Source organism: Ananas comosus, linkage group 11 (genome assembly GCF_001540865.1).
Source record: "Ananas comosus cultivar F153 linkage group 11, ASM154086v1, whole genome shotgun sequence".
Lineage (NCBI taxonomy): Eukaryota > Viridiplantae > Streptophyta > Magnoliopsida > Poales > Bromeliaceae > Ananas > Ananas comosus.
Window position 1 is genome coordinate 13000006 of NC_033631.1, and position 21806 is coordinate 13021811.

General features: G+C 39.1%; 1 protein-coding gene across 1 annotated transcript; it reads left to right on the forward strand.

Moving 5' to 3' along the window:
• LOC109717387 (protein NRT1/ PTR FAMILY 6.2-like) lies at positions 1435 to 19280 on the forward strand. Its single transcript, XM_020243149.1, is given in 8 exon segments — positions 1435 to 1457; positions 4172 to 4290; positions 15923 to 16025; positions 16694 to 16911; positions 17181 to 17725; positions 17819 to 18165; positions 18506 to 18946; positions 18949 to 19280. Coding segments are annotated over 7 exon segments (1788 nt in total). The 5' UTR covers positions 1435 to 1457; positions 4172 to 4263; the 3' UTR covers positions 19056 to 19280.

The window sequence follows — 21806 nt, forward strand, 5'->3', positions numbered from 1 at the left end:
GTGATTGATTTATTATTGATGACGTCATGCAACTACGATAGTATAGAATTCCTTCCAAAGTTGGGCTATTTATTATACTATTAATTTTTAAATCATCTATTAATTTTTAGAGTTGAGTTAGAATACTCTCAAAAATATCAAAATAGTAGTGCTTTTGAATTTTTAGCCATTGGATGAAGAGATATAGGGTTGAGATGATTAGAACGAGAAAGAAAAAAATAAATAAATGTCTCAATTTTTTTTATTTTTAAATTTCTTCCTAATTTTTCTCATCCCTCTCAATTAATAGATGGTTAGAAAACTAAGAGTATAAGGACGGCTAATTTTCTAGTAGCATAGTAGCTCTACTATATATAGAGAGAGAAAGAGTTCGGCCACAGTACTATCGATAATACTAAGCACTTAGTGCTATCAAGTTTTTTATCGTTTGACCAATTTTTTTGACTATTTTCATCCGCTATATCATACTATTCAAACAACCATCTACTTAATTTTGTAGAACCACTATCATCATAACTGTACATTGCTTTATCCATAGGCCGAAAACTTAATAGCACAAATAATTTAGTACTAATAATAGTATTATAGTATACTAGAATATAGAGTTGAGCTAGAATACTCTCAAAAACACCAAAGGAATGATGCTTTTAAGTTTTTAACCAGTAGATGGAGAGATGTAGAGTTGAGATGATGGTAATAGATGATAGTAAGTAGAATAGTGTTTGATCAAAGGGCTATTAGTAATTAAAAAATAGATCCAAAAATTAAAAACTTAAAAACACTATTTTTAAAAATATTATAACTCAATTTCTAATATATATATATATATATATATATAAAAGAGTTCAGCTGAAATACTATCGATAGCATTAAGGGCCCGGTGGCGGTGCCATCGAGTTCTATATAAATGTAAACCTTACCTTCTAAATCTTTTCCGGTCTTTCGCCTCTCCAAAGTCCGAACTTCCATGGCGAAGCCCGACGGCCGTCCTTCTTCTCTCTCCCGAACCGAGGAGCCGGCCGCCGTCGGTTCCTCCTCTTCTCCTTGCTCTTCCTCGGCTGCAAAAGCCAAGCGCGCGGCATCTTCGTACACGGAAAGAGCAGGCGACTGTCGCAAGGCAGGTCAAGAGCCGGCCGGAAGGATTCCTAGCAGATTCCGGTGTTGGACTGACAGTGGAATGCGCCGTCTCATGGGACGTGCGCAAGGCTTACCGCAAGCTCTCCCTGAAGGCCGAGGAGGCTTAATTTTAAGGCCGTATCTAAAGCTTTCCACTGCCTCAGCAGCGAGGAGAGCATGAAAGGTCACGGTCTCGTGGGCTCGGATGAGCCCTCTCGCAGCAGGCCCATGGATGGATCCCATGCCTAATTCGACAGCTTTTACGACTTGTTGACGTGAGTTGCAGAGGCGGCAGTGGGGACTGTCATATACCAGACGCCATATTGTCGCATGCTTCAAAAGTATGATACCGAAGCTTAATCTCATCAAGTCAAGGCGTGCCTCACTTTAGCTATTTTTATGTGCTTTTATTTTTAGAGCTCGCGACTTGGCTATTGTTATGTGCTCTTACTTCTAAGCTTGCCACTTTGGTTTGCTGCTCAAGTTTCAACATCGCCGTGCTTGACTAATTGAGTCTTTTTTTCTTTTTAATTTACTTGCTTATTTTGCAATGTGTTGCTCTTAATTGGTGTTGTCCTCTTCCGACCTTCTTGTTTGAAACTCTTAGGCATTATTTAATTGTTGCAATGGGCTGAAAATGCTCGCTTACTATGCTAAATTATACTAATTTTCGTACATCCTTACTTTTGAGAGCAGTATCCTTTCTCTGAACTCCTGCTTTGTGGAGTGCATTAAATTCTAGTTGGCTCCAGGTCTGCCTCAACTTAGTACTTATCTGAATAGTGATGATTTAGACACTGCCCTTTTGTTGGTGTTTTAATAGCTGTCGAGTTTGTTGTCCAGATTTAAAATAAGAGCTGGTCCGCGTGGTTAATGCATCTGGAATTATTAATGAATTATTAATATTATTAACACGAAAGATTTTTATTTTTATTTTTCTTGACGAGTGATGAGGGACAATCGGGTGTTGATTTTGTCTTGACAATGAATAATAAGGTGTATAGTTTTCTCTTCATAATGAATTAGAGACTACCTTTGTTTTCCCCACTACTATTATGCAAGTGCAATCTTTGGCTTCGTAGAGCTATTTGATAGCCGAATTCATGCAATCGGCTAGAAAGAACTCAAAGATGATATGAGAATTGACCGCTTTTGTGATCATTAGACAATAATTATTAACATCAACCCTTGGAAAGAGCGGTGTGATCAGAGCTGCCAACCTGTGCCATGGTGAGTTGTGGTGCTTAATTTGATCAATCAAATAGAAGGCTATTCATATAAGCTGGGCTTGGTTCACATGTGTTGTTAGGCTCAGTTGGTTTAAACTTGTGTGCGATCCTGCTAAATCAAATTGAGTCGTGCTAACTTTAGAGCAAACTTAGTTTCTATGTGAGATACCTTTGTTATTGATTTCGCCATTCTGTATTTTTCAGACGAAATTTAAGCAGTTTTTTTTAAATTTACAATTACAATCAAATAGGAGCTCTAGAGTGATAAACTGTGGGAGATACAACATTAGGATGATCTTCTATGACCTATTTTCATATTAAGATATATTTATTTGCCTTCCTTTATTCTTCTTTTTCTTTCTCCTTTTGTTTGTTTTTTTCCATCCCAAATCCATAAGTAGAGACAGACGGAGGTCAAAAATCACATGGTCGTATGTGATTTGGAAAGACTTAGCTGAAAATTGTTTAAAAAGGACTGGCATGAGGGTTCATTTGGCTGTCTAGCGTGAGATAAAGGTTGAGTTTCTACAGTCAGAAAAAAAAAGAAAAAGGTTGAGTTGAGTTAAATTCTTCCTCAATAATTGTGCTTTTATCTCTTTTCTGTTCTTTCTTATATAGGAAAACAATTTTGTCCAATGATGTTACTGTGAAAATTGTTTAAGTTAGATTTAAATCCCATTACATTTCCAATTGAAGCCTTGTAATATTCAGATGAAAAGGCCAATTGCTTATTTCTTGATTATCCTAATTGTTTATAAATCTGAATTTCAAAGGCAGTTCTCTTTTCTGTAATGTTTATTGTGCTGTGCTATGATGATCAACTGGCCCTAATCATTAGAAACTTCAAATATTTGTTGGAATCAAGAATAGAGTGTGCAATAGTTTTTGTTTTGGTTTAGTGTCAACTTTCGAGTTGCACATGACAGTGTTATTGTCTTCACATTTAGATGTTTCATAGCGTCATTCTATTCGTTTGGTGTTTTCCGCAATTGTATTTCCATATCTTATCTTCTTATCAGGAGTTTCAATATGTTTTCCTTGATTAGCTTTGTAGCCTTAGTTGTTACATGCAATCCGATTTCGAAATAGAATCTAAGGATTCCTCACAGTCGATCTCATAGGTGGCAAAAGATGAGTAGTTTCTCCATTAATACTGACTGGAATGCAGTCATGGTCACACATCATATATCTTTTACCTTGTAATGTATTGTCCCATGGATGCTCTGGCATGTTCTCTAATGATTAAGTTGATTCGCTAGGTCCAATTAAAAGAATTGCATTGCACCTAACTATCAGTTCACCATATATTTTCATGTTTGTAATGTGTAATTAATAAGTGCTTTTTTATATGTCGTCCATAAGTGGTACTTGAAGATCAAACTAATTTCTTGCAAAATTCTGGAACTAAGCTGGGCCTATGTTGGGCCAGCCAACTAGATGTTTCAAATATTTCAGAGCACCCGGGTGTCTTGCAATTTCAAATTCCTATTTGTACTGTTTTTAGAGCCTGTGAAGAATTCATACGCTTCATTTCTTAGACATGAATTACTACTGCATTTGCTGTAAATACGGACAAATTACATGATAACCTTCCTTTCTTCTAGCATACGCTACTACATTCATGGAAGTTGTTGGTGGTCAATTTCAAAGTTTTAGATGTTCTATTAGGATGTTGAGAAAAGTGTCATTCGGTGTGAATGCTGAACTCCCCGTCTTGTGAATTTTCAATATTTCATTTATCAAATTTTCCTTTTTTTCCCCTTGAAATGTCTGCTGTTTTTCTTTTTAATAAGAAGCTTAGAAGTTGAATTATCCTTCTCTTGCAGATGTGTATATGATTTGCTGGGGATCCTAAGGATGCATTTTTCATTATCAATTTGTGCTGCTTCTAAAACCTCGAGAAGTTGGCTTTGACGAAATGAAACGGTTTGGTTCTTTTCTACAGGTTTGATATCCTCTGTTTAGAATTCAGTTTCATTGCTTTGTATTTTTAATCTTTTATATTCAAGGGAAGATGTGCTCCTTAAAATCTATTAGCAATACATGTGGGATTTTGTGTGCATATAATGTGCTTCCAACGCTGCATTTGGGTGACATTCTGAAATATATGAACGTGGTACATGAGCAAAAATTTAGCATCTCAAATCTTTTTTCAACTTTCCTGATTCTTTATGCTGATGATTGTTGCATGCTTGTGCAAGCTTAAATTAATTGGTAGTCAATACTTAAGCTATACACAGCATCTTGTAAGTCTCGGGGTGAATTTGAAGCCGTTTGATAGCCAATATATGCTCCAAGCTCCTGAAGCCCTTTGATAGCCAATATATGCTCCAAGCTCCTGAAGCCCTTTGATAGCCAATATATGCTCCAAGCTCCTTATTGTCGTAAGTTTCTGTGCATGTAGTGTCCTTATTTATGCTGAAATAAATGAATTTTATCAACAACATGCATTTGTAGTTGGATTTTTTTATGCAATAACCTTTACTTTGCTTCTAAATTCTCTGAGTCCTTGCTTCTGTTATTGAATCCAGCATCTTAAGTGAGTCCCACACTTCCTTCTATGGGATGAGTGCTATTACTGTTTACTTTGAGCTTGTCTCTATCCAGTATGATTTTTTTTCTCCCAGTCAATTTTATATCTAGACAGTAATTGTTTTAAACTACAATGTTAGAGGACGTCACTCTGTTGTCTGATAGTATGTTAAAGATACGGGTACTTGTGTTCAAGTCCAAATATGATCGTCATACCTCCCAAGAAAGGTATATTATGTCTATTGTGGACTTTTTATATGGAGCGAAGCAAATTCAAGAGATTTTGCTGAGATGTTAGCAACTCAGTTTGAGAGGCTAGTGAAATATTTTGCATCCTGGATTTCACCCATAGTGTCTTCGTGCAATGGGGATTACGATAGCCTCTCCGGGCAAGCCTTTGGAATCTCCTATAAAACCTTATGATCAATTGTTCTGGTTACGCCGGTTTTATTTTCATCGTGTGACAAGAGGGATTTCCCTTTTTTTCGTTCTGAGAAGGTTTGGCTTACTAGAGAGGACTTCAAAAAATCCGTGCCTATATGGTAGAACAAGACACCTAAAAAAAGTATGAGCATTCTGCCTTTTATGGCTAAATTGAGGCACTGGTGAAAGAATATTAAAGACTGGTGCTCCCAGAAATTTTATGACATAGTCAAGGTCAAGCAGGATAAGATGGAGGAAATTCATCATCTGGATTTATTAGAGGAACGGCATGGTTTGATCGACTAACTTTACGAGAAGAGAAAGTTGCTTAGGCAACAGCTGGCTGGGATTGCCCTTGATGAGGAGATGCTTTGGCAAGCTTAAGCCAAGCAGAATGGCTTGAGGAAGGAGATGGGAACACAGTTTTTTCACGTGGTAGCAAATGGGAAGAGGAGAGAGAATACTGTTAATATGATCGAGGACCATAGCAGGAGTTTCCTTCGTGAGGAGCAGAGGAGGATATAAGGGAGTGCTTTATCAACAATTATAAGAAGGTCTATGCCCTAGAGGAGCCTCCTATCACAACATTTGGCAACTGGAGCGATTTATACAAGGAGTGTACTTTTTTCAACCCTGAGCTGCTAACCTTACCCTTCACCTATAATGAGATAAGATTGGTCACCTTTCAACTTGGAGGGGAAAAGGCACTGAGACCAGATGGATTTAACTTGTTGTTCTACCAAACCTTCTGGGAGACCATAAAGGACGATATCTTCAACGTCTTTTGGGACCTTTACGATGATAGATTTAGCACCAGTGCAATTGACTATTCCTATATCTGTTTGGTTCCTAAACTGGAGGGTGCTAGGGTCGTGAATGACTTCCGACCGATTAGTCTTTTGAATGGGCTACAAACGATTATCTTGAAAGTTCTCGCCAATCCACTAGAGGTGATGATGGCGAGTGTTATCTCATCCACCCAATCTGCTTTTTTGGAAAGACAGTTTATTTTGGACTCTTTCGTAACTGTAAGGGAGTTAGTTGGGTGGTGCTCGAAACTGGTGAGAAAGGTATTGGTGTTAAAGTCGACTTCAAAAAGGCCTATGATAGGGTCAATTGGTTGTATCTTAAGCAAACTAAGATTTGGCTGGGAGCGAATTCGAAATGGTGTAGGTGGGTGGAATAGTGTTTTGGTAGTGCTAATATTGCAATCCTGGTAAATGGCCTTCCCTCTAAGTGGGTTAAGAGGAAAAGAGGCCTAAGACAACCTACTATCACCCTATCTTTTCCTCTTGGTTGCTGAGAGCCTTGCAAGAATAGCTGATAGGGCTGTTAGAAACCAGATGCTTGTTGGGGTTGGGGTCCAGAGAGGAGGTTAAGGTTGCTCTAATTCAATACACGGACGATACTATTTTTTTCTGCAGAGCGAAAAGGCGATACGTGCTAAACCTCTTCTTTATTTGGTAGCTTTTTGGTTGGATGTCGGGGTTACGAATCAATAAGGATAAGTCTGAGCTTTTCTATATAGGGAATGACCATGATAGAAGGGAAAGGTTAGCACGCATGCTTTAGTGTAAATTAGGTTCCTTTCCAACGCAGTATCTAGGCTTGCCCTTTTCCGGTAGGCGTTTGAAACGAGGGGATTGGTGGCCACTGATAAGCAGAATTGAGAAAAGAATTGAAGGGTGGAAGGCTAAGCTCCTCTCTTTAAAGGACCAGTTGGTTTTGGTGAATTCGATTCCGTCAAATCTTCTGATCTTTTACTGCTCGGTTTTTAAAGTGCCTAATGGCTTGTGAAACAAATTGAAAGTCTTAGAAGAGCCATTTTCTGGAAAGGGACGAGTTCTGTGAATGGGGGCTACTGTCTGGTTCAGTGGAAGGCGGTTTGTCGGTCCAAGAAGGATGGTGGTTTAGGGATTAGAGATTTGGAGGTTATGAATATCGCGCTGCCAAATGGTGGTGGCATTTTCTGTCGGATACGTCTCTCCACCGGGACAACCATATTAGGCATTTGTATTATTCTAGAAGAAAACCACTTTGGGAGGGGGGACTTCTTTCAGACCTCTTTTGCAATGTTGGAGGGATGTCCTGGCAGTAAGAGATATGTTTGAGTGTGGATTAGCATTTTCGCTAGGAAACAGATGTACCGTTGGATTCTGGTCGGATATTTGGCTTTGGGAGGTCCTTTGCCGGACTTTATTTTTTGCACTTATACTATGGTGTGATTAATAAGAACCGCTTAGTTGTGGAGTGCTTTACACGAGGAGGATGGGACTGGGGGCTCATTCTAGTAGGCTTTGTTCCCGGTAGCGGGAAGAAGATTTGCTGTAGAAGTTTAAAGACTTTCTTTCGGGTACTACTCTATCTTCGCGGATAGATGGCGTCTGGTGGAGATGGTCCCCTTTCCAAACCTTTTCTATTAGATCCCTTTACGGTTTTTTGCAAGATGGGAGAGTTAAAGACCCTTTCTCTTCCAAGTTGTGGAACGTTTCGGTGCCGCTTAAAGTCAAAATCTTCGTATGGTTAGTACTCAAGCGTAGGATTTTCACTGTTGAAAATCTGCGTAAAAGAGAGTGGTAGGGAGAGGAGACATACGTACTCTATTCTGAAAAATCAGAGACAGTAGACCATCTGTTAGTCCATTGTGCGGCTACTAAAGTGTTGTTGAATTCGCCTTGCCAACAAGGGTGCAATACTACTATTCACCTCGGCTAATCATCTTTGGGAGATGAAATGTTTGGCATCGAGTATAATGTTTGGCGTCGAGTATCTTCCGTAGAAAGGATTTATTGACTATAGCTTCAACCCGGCAGGTTGTGTGGTGGGAGAGGAACAAACATATTTTCCAAAATAAAAAATTTAACTTGTACCAGCTGCTGGTTGAGATTACAGAGCTTAGGAGGCTTTGGGATCAGTACCGGGTTCATTAATTTTGTTGCTGTAATTTGGAGTGCTCTCTTTCTTTCTTTCTTTCTTCTTGCCTTTTTCTTTTTTGGTTTTCCTTTTTTATTTCTCCGTGGCCTTGTTGCTGCAACTTTGTAGCTAAGTTTATGTTCTTACTGAATGAAGCGGTAGCATACTACCTTTTCTCAAAAAAAAAAAAGTCCTGGCCTTCAATATTGCCAGATAACAGTTACGCATCTTTGTTTTCTAGACAGTCCTTGTCAATTGTGTTGAGGATCAAAATGACCTTGTACTTTTTAGGACATCCAGATAACCTGGGATTTGTTTCACTTGATTGTAACTTTTGTAGAAATGCTGATGGTATTTAGCTGATTCAAAGAAATCACTTGAAATGTTTCCTTCAAAAGCTATGAGTAGAAGCTTTAATTTAGAAGCGAAGTTTTAATTTAGAGTTTCTGCTTGGGAAGTTTAGAAAATCATTTAGGCTTTCCTCTCTGACAAAAGCCATTGATCTTTTATTTACTGCACCCTGACATCTGTATGTATGAGAAAAACTCTTCTAGAAGCTACTGTAAATAAGCACTAGGTTGTGGTAATCATAGACATTACATTGATGTGGGGGTGTGACTTAGATTTTGTTGATGAATTGAATTTACCATTGTACCCTCCCAAATAGCCTATGTTGGAAAATGCTAAGAAAGTTAACGGGTATGTTCTGTAAAATTAGATTGCATGCATTAATGCCTTGAGCTTTTTGGGCATGATAGATCTGTTCTCTTCTGGTTACCAGTATTAGTTCTTCTGGTTACCAGTATTAGTTGTCCCCCTCAGGTGTGACAATTGTAACAATGCCATTGTTGTGGATTTTATGGCTAAATATGGATTTTTTTTCCCTTTAAAAAAGGAAGAATAATAAGGAGTTGGTTAGCTTGATTGGCACAACCCAGATATTGCCCTTGGTTCATGATGAGGACAATGGGAACTTAGCGACAATATCGACTTCAATACATCCTTAATCCATTTGTATCTAGAAGGAAATTGGGGCCATGTGAATTCTCCTGATGAGGGTAAAGTTTATTGTGTTTATTTTGTCACACTTCAATAATTCAATATCAGAAATGTAGGTAATTGTCCAGTTTCCGAGCTTCCTTCTTTTGAGGTAAGCCGCCTCATTTGATTCGGAATGTTTGCATTGTCTATGCTTTCAATAAATGAGGTGAGAACAGTTGGCCTAATGAAGCTTCCTTGAGTAGTGCTGCTTCAGATGATTCTCTTAGAGCAGCATGAACTAGTGATCAAGCATTCATATGGTAGGGTACTATCCTTTGATAAACAGGTGAAGAAAGACTGAACTCCTTTTAGAGACTGCATTTATTTCGACTGCTCACACAGAACTGAGTTGTTTCACTATATTCCTTCAAATTGTCTATACAGTTAGGGCTGCTTTTGAAAGGTAAGATCCTAAAGTTCTCCTTTCATCAGCAGATCCACTGATAGTAATTAATTACATTTTATTAGTGATTGGGCTTTGTAACTAGATTGTCACAGAATCCATTGGATGGTACTCACACCTGTTGTGCCGCCACAAGACCAAAGCAGGTCAGGGGAGATTTGGGGACACAGGGAGGGGCAGCGATGTGACAGCATTATGCACTTAGCAATCGGGTGTTGTTGGTGGTGGCTTAGGGTGGATGTTCAACCATCAAAGGGGAGTGCATGGGAGGTGGTTGGATTGCTTATCTCATAATGCGGTCCTTGAAATTAGAGTATAAAGCAATGAAGAGGAAGATGCTAGGAAACCAAATTGCCTCATAACTTTGGAAGGTTTTGTTTGTGTGTGTGTGTGTGTGTGTGTGTGTGTATAGTCCGGCTGGTATACTATCGCTAGCACGGAAGCCGATCGTTGATTTGAAAGCTACATCATCGAAAACAACTTGGTAGCATAAAGACCTCCGTGCTGCCGATAGTATAACAGCCTAGTTCATATAGAGTGAGGCTACTATGCTTCTGGAAGCACGGGTTTTCGATGTTGCGAGTTTCGAATCGTCGATCGGCTCCGTTAAACTTGATCTAGAGTATTTGAAGTACTTAGAAAATAAATTTTATGATTTTTCGATATTATTTGCCTAGTGATCGAAGGGACTCAAAATCAATAATTTTAATGGCCGTGGTGAGCCGTTTGCAAGTTTAACGGTGTAGAAATATCCAAATCACGTGAAATTTTGATAGAAAATTTTTTATACTATATAAAACAAGATCAATATCTTTGATCTAAAATTTTAATGTCATATTATCACGTTTTGTAAGATTTTTATTTTCAGCCGTTGATTTTGAGCCCCTTAATTTACTAGGCAAATGATATCAAAAAATTACAAAATTTATTTTCTAGGTACTTCAAATACTCTAGATCAAATTTAACGAAGCCGATCGACGATTCGAAAGTCACAACATCAAAAACGACCTGGAAACCCGGAAGGCTCCGTGCTTCCAAAAGCATAGTAGCCTCACTCACTCTCTCTCTCTCTCTCTCTCTCTCTCTATATATATATATATATATATATATATATATATATATATCTTTGTCTGGAGGAATAAAAAAAATGTTTTGTCCAGCTAGCATTAGGTCAGAACTGAAGTATCCTTTTCAAATAATAAAACAGCTTCATTCTGGAACAATCAAATCCAAGATTCTTTCATAGAGTCAAAACCAAAGAGAAACATTTGTAAACTTTTGAGGGTTTCTCTGTGGGAATTCCTTGAGCCGTCAAGATATTATCACATGGGACTTATTTACAAGTTGGCATGGATCTTGGTCAATTTTGGCTGCTCATGCATACTTCTGGTATCAGAGGTCTAGCCGGTTATTCTTTCTACCGAGCAAGTATTAGAGTCTGGTCTCTGTCATCTTTGCAGCAAAATTCTTGGCTAGATGTATGGTTAAGTTGGAGTGTCTAGAAATAAATTACAAGCAATAAAAAAAGCTCCCAAAAGGTTCCCCTCGCTCCTGGAGCACAGAGCTAGGTTCTAGTGTTCATTAACTATTAAGTCACATACTTACCTTATCTTTTTAAAACTTTGTTTGTGAATCACTCTCTCATTTCATTGTTACATGTGAATGCTAGCTCACAAGTGCAAAATACTAACATCATATAAAGGCGTAACATTTCAATCAGGATTGAGATTTTTGGCATAAAGGGTACATATTTAGTAATTTGTGAATTGGGGGATGGCTTAAGTTGCTTGGTGAGGTTGGTGCGTATTGTTGAATAATGGTATTGTAAACTCATATATAATCAGGTCATGACATTAAGTGGCCAATGATGGAAAGCAGGACTGAACTGTAGGTGATGCTTAACTAATGGAGGAGGATTTTCTACTTTTGGCTTTTTAAAGTCTTCATTTCTGTGGCCAAAGCAGGAGAAGGGCTTTAATGGCTGCATGTCCTGGAATCTAGCTCTCATACCATTTTGCTTCGTATAATTAGGATGTGCCAATGTTGGGTAGATTTCACCACATTATGGCTATTCACGCATGTACTTAATTTATGTCTGGGTGGAGAAAAAGTGAGGAATAATTTGCTGGTCCCTCACGAATAGACTGAAGTAACTCTCTCGTTCTCTGTATCAGAGGAAGAGTTTGGATGAAAGAAGTTGAAAAGGAGGCATGGGGGCAGTTGGGTATTGTGCTATGGTGGGGTGTGGGCAGCGGGGTCTAAGTGGGGCGGTGTAAAACAAGTTTAAGTTTCTTACATCCAGGAATGGGCATGCATGTACTTAAGCATGTATGTTATCCGTATGCCTTTGCATCATATATACATTGGAGTTTGACCTCCCTGCTTGTATGTATATAAGCTGTTGCAGCACCAATGAGTGGAGCAGTTTCTCTCTCACATGATGTGTTTGCTTGGTTCGGCAGTTGGGAGTTGCAAGATGTGACAATGGTCGTGTGCCCCCTCATCTTTTGTTGTGCTCTGTGGGTCTTACAGGAAAATGCTCTCTGTTGCTTCATCATTTGAGTCTTTGGCATCCTATTATTGTTATAATTTTTTTATGTGGACGTACTGTATATAAATGGAATTTTCACATGCTTTTTTTTAAAAAAAAATTTCGCATACATGTTTGTCTCTAGAAAGATGCAGAATGAAGAAATCTCTATGCAGAATCGACTCCTTTAGCATATTGCTTGTCCATATCCTGTCATGGGTGCATGTATACAAAAATCACTCAAAGTGTCTCATGTAAACGGTTGTTTTGTATAGAATTATCAAGAAAGGAGTGCAAGGGTATTGTTAGCAGTAAATGCTTGGCATATATGCATGTAGAAAACCATATCTATTTGTGTCAGAGGTTGTGGACCTTTCATAGCCGAGTCCAGAGTAAAGTTGCCTGCCTTGAGAAAATAATGAAATTTGTTCTTATCACCGATTGTACCTAGGGTTGTTGGTTAAAGACTTGATGATTGGTACCTGCGGTTCCAAGTTCGAGGTTTAGTTTCTTCTCATTTCTAGTTGAGTTCATTTCTAAAAGAATAAACGAAACTGGTAGCTTACTACCTTTCTCTCAAAAACAGAAATTTGTTCTTGTCCGAAGTTTATCTTCTCTTCCTGCATTAACTTGTAGCTGTTTTCATATTATATTGTTAGCTCATGATTACTGGTGGGCAATTTGAACTTTTGGGTGTGTATTATCCATCGGACTCAGATGTGCTTTTTTTTAAGTTGAAAACTACAGAAGTACTCTCGTGCCAAATGACTATCCGAGGCACCAATCCAATCTTTCGACCTGTCAATGTGGAGATTGGTCCAGAGAATAGCCTTATCACTTTGGAGCTATACATATTACAAACTAGGTTTGCACAATACAGCATATTAGATAAGAGTATGGCACTTTGACACCTTGCAGTTTGGGAGATAGTAGTGCAGGACAGAAAGCTTGCGGTTGACTTCGCTACATGAAAAAAAAAGAAAAGAAAAAAGGACAGATGCTTGCAATTCGGAGCATCCTTGGATCATGGAGTCCCCACCTAGGTCAGGGTTGGGCTTTCATGATCTTGAAATCTTGATCAAGCAACACAACTCTTGATATATACACATCTGGGCCCGCCCATACTCCAGAATAAAAATTACGTATGAATAATCATAGTTAGATTGCCTCCAACTAATGTAATGCTGAAGAACTCTGAGGAGAGCTTAGGATGTGATGCACTAACCAGTTGACTTGATCACTTTGTGGTAGCAACTCATCATCAGGAGCCTTTCATTTCTTGTAAGGAGGTCGAATGTGTTTAGTAATTAAATTCTTTAATTTATACAAAATTTTTGCCATAACGTCTTCCTCTGGGGCCTGCAAGAGGTATGCAGAAGCACCCAGCAAACAGCTATGGTGCAGTGGGCCGCTACTGAGATGCCTTCGATTATGTGAAGCTTTTCATTCCTTTGGATCGATGAGGAGATGAAATGAAACACCTCACTGAAGTACTAAATTTCTTCACTGGCCCTAATTTCCTTATTAGTTATTTCCATGCTATAGTTTAATTCTGGCCAGTGGAGCTAATAAGTCATGCATATAGCAAGTATTTGGCGTGCACTTTGATCTCCCATGACCATCTTTACGCGTAGGCTAAGCATTTGACCTTTGTCACCTATGTAAATTATTTCAAGAAAGGAGCATCTTAACTAATTCAGAGAGGATTCCTCACTCTCTGTGTGTATGCATGCTTTATTTTTTGAGGAATAGGTAGCACGCTACCTGCTTCATTCATTGAAAAAGTGAACTAAGCTACAGAGGTGAGGCAACACGGGCCTCGAAAGAGTTAAAAAAAAGAAGAAAAAAAAAGAAAAAAAGAAAAAAAGAAAGAATCCTAGCGATTACAGTGGTGCAAATTTAATGACAGATAGTACTTCCATTGGTCCGTTAACAGTTTAATCTTATGCATACCCAGCAATGGGTCTGGATTGACCGATTTGAAGATCGTACCGTTCCTAGCTTCCCAGATGATCCACCAACAAGCTATTAAGCCGGTTGGTCCCGAAAGTGGGGATGGCGAGTCCCTTCTACTTATCTATCTATCCCAAATGATAGTCACGTCATCACCCAAATCACTTGTCTGTACATTCTCCAACGCCATGACCATAAGAAATCTGGAAAACACGCACCGAGCGAATAGGTGGTCCACTGTTTCCTCCTCCATCCCACACAGCGCACAGGACGTGTTACACGCGAATAGGTGGTCCTCTGTGTGTATGCATGCTTTAGGTCTGTATACTCTTATTGCTACCTAGCTAGTGTTGTATTTGAAGCTGCTGCTAATTGGTTATGGCATAAAAGAGCAGTTTTTCTTTACTATTCTCAGATGGGTAAGGGGCAGGCTCTATACTTTTGAAGTTCTATTTGGCGTGTCTTAAAAATAGAGCAGTTCGAGTTCGAGTGGGTGTTCGATGCACTCTCCTGTAGTGCACATTTTGAATTTTTTTTTTTTTTTTAACTGAGTAGATTTAGAAGGTGATTTGCATACGTAAGTTTGGACCTTCAAATTTTCAATGAGATGAACTACATGTAGCTGAATTCACTTCACGTAGCTGAGCACAATTATTTGAAGGGCAAACACTAGCTTTTTGGCCAGTATTATTGAGATTAAAGTAGTTGTACCAAGTGGCCTTTTCATTCAGCATAATCTATTTCTTCCATAGAAAGGGAAAATTTTGAATTAAACGAGTACATTCGGATTGGATCTTTAATTGGCTCATAAGTTGTGGTTCCCGAATCATAGATCTCTGTTGTGGGAATTGGAAAGCCATTGCCTATCCACAGATTCTCTAGGCACAGCAGGGAGGAGACCAAGCAGTACTAGCAGGAGATAAAGCAAAGGCAATCAAGTTCCCTTTAACTAATAATTGAGGATGGGAGAAACATGAGGAGCAGATCCAAAGGGAGGTTACTTTTGATCGCGGGGGCAGCCATAGCACTTTTATATATAGAAAGAGAGAGAGAGAGAGAGAGAGAGAGAGAGAGAGAGAGAGAGAGAGAGAGAGACTGATTGCACACCCTACCTATGAGCTATGTATGGTTGAAAACCTATCTATCAACACAAAAGTTAATAGTGCCAGTCCCAAGGGCCAACGGATGTTCTGAGATCCCTTTCGGTTACCATACCACCCTCCAATAACTTATCCATCAACCTTTTATCCTAGAATTTTTTTATAATACACCAAATCCCTGAAGAAGGCCCAAAATTTTGCACTCCTCGAACCTTCCTTTTCATACAACAGACTGACACCCATCTTCTTTCCACAGCTAGTTGTGAGCATTTCCAATTGGTAGTGGGTGTCACTGTTCCATATCAGAGTTTCTGCATGCACCTTTGATTGCCTATATAAAGGAGAGCGACTCTGCTGATCCATCAGTTCATTCGAGCTAGCTAGCAGAGAAGAGCTAGATCAATCGATTGATTGGTCAGCGACCTCTGCCTAGCTATTCCTTCATTCTGAGCTCTTGGAGCCCTTTTTCATTTTAACACTGTAGGGGACTTCACAAAAGATTGGAATGGTTTGTTAATTTGCCCGTTTCTCTTGTGGTTTAGTCATTAATATATGCTTAACAACAATTCTCAGATATTCCTTGGAACCTTGCTAGCTTGTTGTATACATAACACAAGTAGCTTTCAATCTTCATTTATTTATTCTTTCACCCCTGATGACTGATGTTAACCTTAATATATAGGAGGGAAAGATGAGCTGGTCTGCGGCCGGTGCAGTGGACTACAAAGGATTCCCTGCTGACCAATCTAAGACTGGTGGCTGGGTAGCTGCAGCACTCATCCTAGGTCTCTGTATAATTATATATACTCTCTAGTCTTCTTCTTGATTTTTTTTTGAGAGAAAGGTAGCGTGCTACCCGTTTCGTTTATTTTATTTAGAAATAAACTTAGCTGGAAATGTGAATCAACTAGGATTCGAACTTGGGTCTCGGGTACCAACCACCAAGCCCTTTGCCACTTGCTCTAGGGACGGTCGGTCTAGTCTTCTTTCTTAATTAATCCTTGCACCTATAGGTTTCACCTCATGCCTGCTCTCTAGTGCGGTTCAGCCCCACCGTGGTTGTGCTCGATAGTTTAGTATCTGGGAGCAAGCGCAAGCGACTAAAAGATATATGCACATAATGGCCAACAAGCCACTTATTTTCCTGTGGAGGCGCACAGCACGTGACTTCACTGAGCCGGCATCCTGGATTGCATATAAGGCAGCTCTCTAGCTGACAGAGCAAGCTGTCTCGGCATTGCACTTATATTTGTCTACAGTTCTTTATGCGCTGAAGATTGGCTTTACGTAGCATCTTCACGTTTTGGGATTCATAACCCATTGCAGCGTTGATATATTCATGCACCTTTAAAGTGTAAACCTGCGTGTTAGTAAATTATTAGTCAGACATAACAATATGAACACAAAAAAGGAATAGTTTTGACATCCTTTTGTTTTGATGGTATGAGAACAGGAATAGAGATGTGTGAGAGACTGTCAACTATGGGAATTGCAGTGAATCTAGTGACCTACTTGGTCGGGACGATGCATCTTCCCAGCGCTGAGTCGGCGAACATCGTGACCGATTTCATGGGCACTTCATTCCTGCTGTGCTTGCTTGGAGGTTTCCTTGCCGATTCCTTCTTGGGCAGATACCTCACCATTGCCATATTTTCTGTGATCCAAGCATTAGTGAGTCCTCCTTCCCAAAACCATGAGACCATATATACCGTGCATTATGACTAGACTAATTTCTGTTTGGCTACAATTAATTAACACGGGACAGAAAAGATGGATTTCATTGCATCCATGTATACTTAGCCGCCTAGCTAGTATTTTTTTTTTTTTCTCTTCCTTTTCCTTTTCCTTTTTCTTTTTCCTCCTTTTTTTTTTCTAAGTGAATGGTCTAGCTAGTAGATACCAATATATGTAAAGTAACATTTAATCAACTATATATATAGGGAATGGGCCTGCTCTCCATATCGACCAAACTTCCCCAGCTTCGGCCACTGCCATGCAGTGCTACAAGCAGCAGCTGCCAGCAGGCCAGCGGATTACAATTAGACGTTCTGTACTTGTGCCTCTACTTGATTGCACTGGGTACCGGAGGCCTCAAGTCGAGTGTGTCAGGCTTCGGAACCGACCAGTTCGACGAGAATGATGACAAGGAGAAGAGTCAGATGGCCTTCTTCTTCAACAGGTTCTTCTTCTTCATCAGCACCGGCACCCTCCTTGCAGTCACAGTGCTGGTCTACATACAGGACCGAGTGGGCCGGAGCTGGGCCTATGCCATCTGCTGCATCTCCATGCTTATTGCCATCTCCGTGTTCCTCTCGGGGACCAGGAGATACAGGTACAAGAAGAGCTTGGGAAGCCCAATCGTCCACATTCTCCAAGTTGTCGTGGCTGCAGTGAGGAAGAGGAAACTCCAATTTCCTCCCGGCATCAGTCTCTTGTACGAGGACTGCCCTGAGGCCTCCAGGATCCATCACACGGAACAGTTTTGGTAAATTAATTAACTGTCGCGCGCTTCGTATGAAATGATTATAGCTAATAAAGAATTAATGTGCTTGTTTTCTGCATGCCTAAATTAATTAAGCTTCCTGGACAAGGCTGCAATCGTGGTGGAAGGAGACAATCTGCAGGTAAGCAATGGGAGAGCGAGCTCAAACCCCTGGACACTGTGCTCGATCACCAGGATAGAGGAGGTGAAGATGATAATCAGGCTGCTCCCTGTGTGGGCTACGACTATAATTTTCTGGACCATCTATGCCCAGATGATCACATTTTCTGTCGAACAAGCAACGACCATGCAGAGGTCCATCGGGAGATTCCAGATCCCAGCAGGATCCCTAACCGTCTTTTTTGTTGGCGCCATTCTAATCACTCTAGCAGTATACGACCGTGTGATCATGCCCCTCTGCAGAATGTGGAAAGGCAATCAAGGTATGAATATATATATATATATNTATATATATATATATATATATATATATATATATATATATATATATATATATGTATGTATATGGATGTACGCAACTACGCGAAGCCTCTCTTGGCACTAGCTTGCCTTGCCACCTGCAGTTTGAGCAATTTTTATTTTAGAAACCCTTCTATATATATGTATATAGTGTGTGTATATTTTCATTAATTATTTTCTTTTAAGGAAAGTCTATAAGCATATATAATGTGTGTAGTTAAGAACATGAGCACACACACAAATATGTACATACATGCGCGCACACAATGAAAGTGATGCTGTGTATATACATTTTTTGCGCAGGCTCTACCAATCTGCAGAGGATTGGCATCGGGCTGGCATTATCCGTGGCAGGCATGGTAGCGGCAGCACTGAGTGAAAGGAAAAGGCTCTCAGTGGTGAGAGATGTGGGAGCTGCAGCAGCTCTGAGAATGGAGACGATGCTGCCCATAAGCGTGTTCACACTGATCCCACAGTTCTTCCTCGTGGGCGCTGGGGAAGCGTTCATATACACGGGCCAACTCGATTTCTTCATAACACGGTCCCCTAAGGGCATGAAGACGATGAGCACTGGCCTTTTCCTGACGACGCTCTCGGTGGGGTTCTTCTTTAGCAGCTTCCTGGTGTCGATCGTGAAGAACGTGACGGGCGGCAAGGATGGCATGGGGTGGTTGGCCGACAACATCAACCAAGGCAGGCTTGATTGCTTCTATGGCCTTCTTGCTGGTCTCAGCGCAATCAATCTGGGGTCTACCTTGTATGTGCTGCTTGGGCCAAACCGCAGACCACTGAGAAACATCCTAGTCACATGGAGAGCGTCCTCAAGAACTCCAACGGAGACGACAAGTGCTAGCGACTAGCATTGTCCGGCCCTTTAATTTGATTGGGACGACATTAGTACGTACACAGCCTCAAATTGTTAGGATTATGAAGAAATTTAAGTACTGTCTTCTCTGTGACTCTGTGAACAAAGTCACGGTTGCATTCTCCAGTCTTCCCGTCTTGCTAGTTTTGCATCGATACAGCGTCTACTGCTGCTCTTTGTTTGTTTGATTATGTACTGCATGTTTTGTATTTACATATGTTATGACAAACGCACAAATAAAAACGAAATGACGAATACAAAATAAACAAACCACAAGCAGAAAAAAAAAAAAAAAACACACAGATTTACGTAAAAAATTTTTTGCAGAGAAAAACCACGAGTAAGGGAGGAGAGAATTTCACTATTAAACGAAAAAAAGGAATATAATATTTAGATAATACAACCGACCATAATATCACGCCTCTAGAGCAAAAATGATCCGAGCCCTCCACTACCTATCACAGACATTCATTTTTCCTTCACAAATTTACTTTCCAATTTAGTCACACCGCGAAACTATTGGCGAGTTGAAAATCCAAACTTACCAATTCGAGTCATATATTGTTCAAATCCGAACTTATCAATTCGAGTCATATCTAACAATATATGAAAGGGATCGATATTTGTCTTTTCCAGCATTAAGAATACGAAACAAGCTTAATTAGAAAATAATACACTTACTTTATTTAAAGAAGTTTATTACTCCAGGAATGCCTCTCAACTAGGCAAGCAAGCAAATGACCATACACACGTAACTTCAGGCCTTGTATGGTTATAGCTAGCTAGCCTTTTTTTTTGTCTAAGTACAGTATTGGACTGCCTTTCCGATTGGTGTGGAGTTATAGGTTATATTGCAAGCTGACTAACGACCCATAACCATCCACCAGTGTGCCTAAACGCGTAGGCATTTACTGGTGCAAAGCTGAAAAAATGACAACAAAAATCAGAATTAAGTTGCGATCATGCAACGAGTCAAAATAATTCATGAAAAATCTTGTTCCACTCATTCATCCCAATCGGTGGGATATTACTCAATATCTCAGTTGTTGCTGTAGATGCTTTGCCCAATTAGTTATAAAACAACTCTTTAACTACGAAAAATGACTAAATGAGAGCTGAGAGCCGTTCAATTTTTATTATTTGTTTTTCTCAGCAGTGCACCGAAGACAGAAAGGGCTGACCTTTTGGACGTACGTGCGTGGTGACATGCAGGTGCCGAGGACATCTTAGTTCACCTCTTACCAATTACGAGTTTGCGTTTACAACATTTAAACTCATGGCGGATATATGTATTTCTCAGTGCCCTAAACCCTAAACCCTAAAAGACCCTACCGAGGATGGTGCAAAAAAGTCCATCTACTTGATCCCACTTGTATAGTTGGACTTTGCCTCGGCCTTTTTTAAGTAGTTGACCCCACTTTGGGGGTCTAAGTTGATCTCAATTTTCAAGTCGAATCCAACAATACTTAAAATCGTATTAAGCAAAAGAGCTATATATATGGGTTGGATGAACCGCTTACTCTTTTTCTCTCTAGTAAATTTCTTTTCTTCTAATATTTTAATTGAAATGCAAGAACTCATATATATATATAGAGAGAGAGAGAGTCGGGCTAGCTACTATACTCTTAATATAGATCCTTTTATGCTCATAAATTTTCGACCGTTAGATTCTTTTATATTCATAAGAGTATAGTACGTAGTTCTGGTATATATATATATGAGTTCGGCTATCGATAGTATCAAGTTTTTGATACTATCGAGTTTTCTACCGTTCAGATCTATCCTTTAATTATTTTCACTCATTTAATTATACTATTCAAATCAACCACCCACCCAACCTTAGAAAACTACTATTATTATAACCACACTTTCTTTTATCTAACAGTTAAAAACTCGATAGTACCAAACGCTTGGTACTACCGATAGTATAGTAGGATATTTTACTATTTTACTGATACACTAATCAAAAGGACATCACCAATTGAATGGCTACTAAATTTCACATGAAAGTAGTTTAATTCATAGGTGGAATAATGAAAAGAACTAACAGGAAACTGCCACATATATTTTGAGTTTATTTTCCAAAAAAATTAAGCTGGTAGATAAAAAAAATTCTTATTACGTAACGGTCACGATTCTTGACTACTAATTAATGTGGGTGTGCTTTGTACTGTTTTAGTGCTTAATTTTTAATCAAGCCCTACTATTATTGTCCTTATCTGCATTGATCTAAAGAGCTTCTGGAACAAGCTAGTGCGCCGAAGAACATATATAGAAATGGTTCTTTNTATATATATATATATATATATATATATATATATTTGGATCTTTATTTGTTTTTCTTTGATTGTGAATTTATTTTTTTATCTATAAAATGAATAGCAATTGTTTTATATTGTTATGATGCATACAAATACAATAAGTACATTAGTAGTCTTTTATTTGTATTTGATATTGTTTCTAATGAGGCTATCGTGCATCATTTTCAGAATATGAAGGCACGTCGAGGACAACTGTAAAAAAATATATTTTTTTATACAATATTAATAACTTTTTTTCTTTTCTTTTTTTTTACTTTTTGCATATTTTTACTTCCTTATATATTGATCCCATGAGAAAAATTTTTATATCCGCCATTGTTTAAACAAGATATTAGTGGAGCTAAAGTGCCTACAATAAAAAATAAAAATCTGCCAAGAAATGCGAGTAGAATATTATTTGTAAGCTCGAACCTAAGCG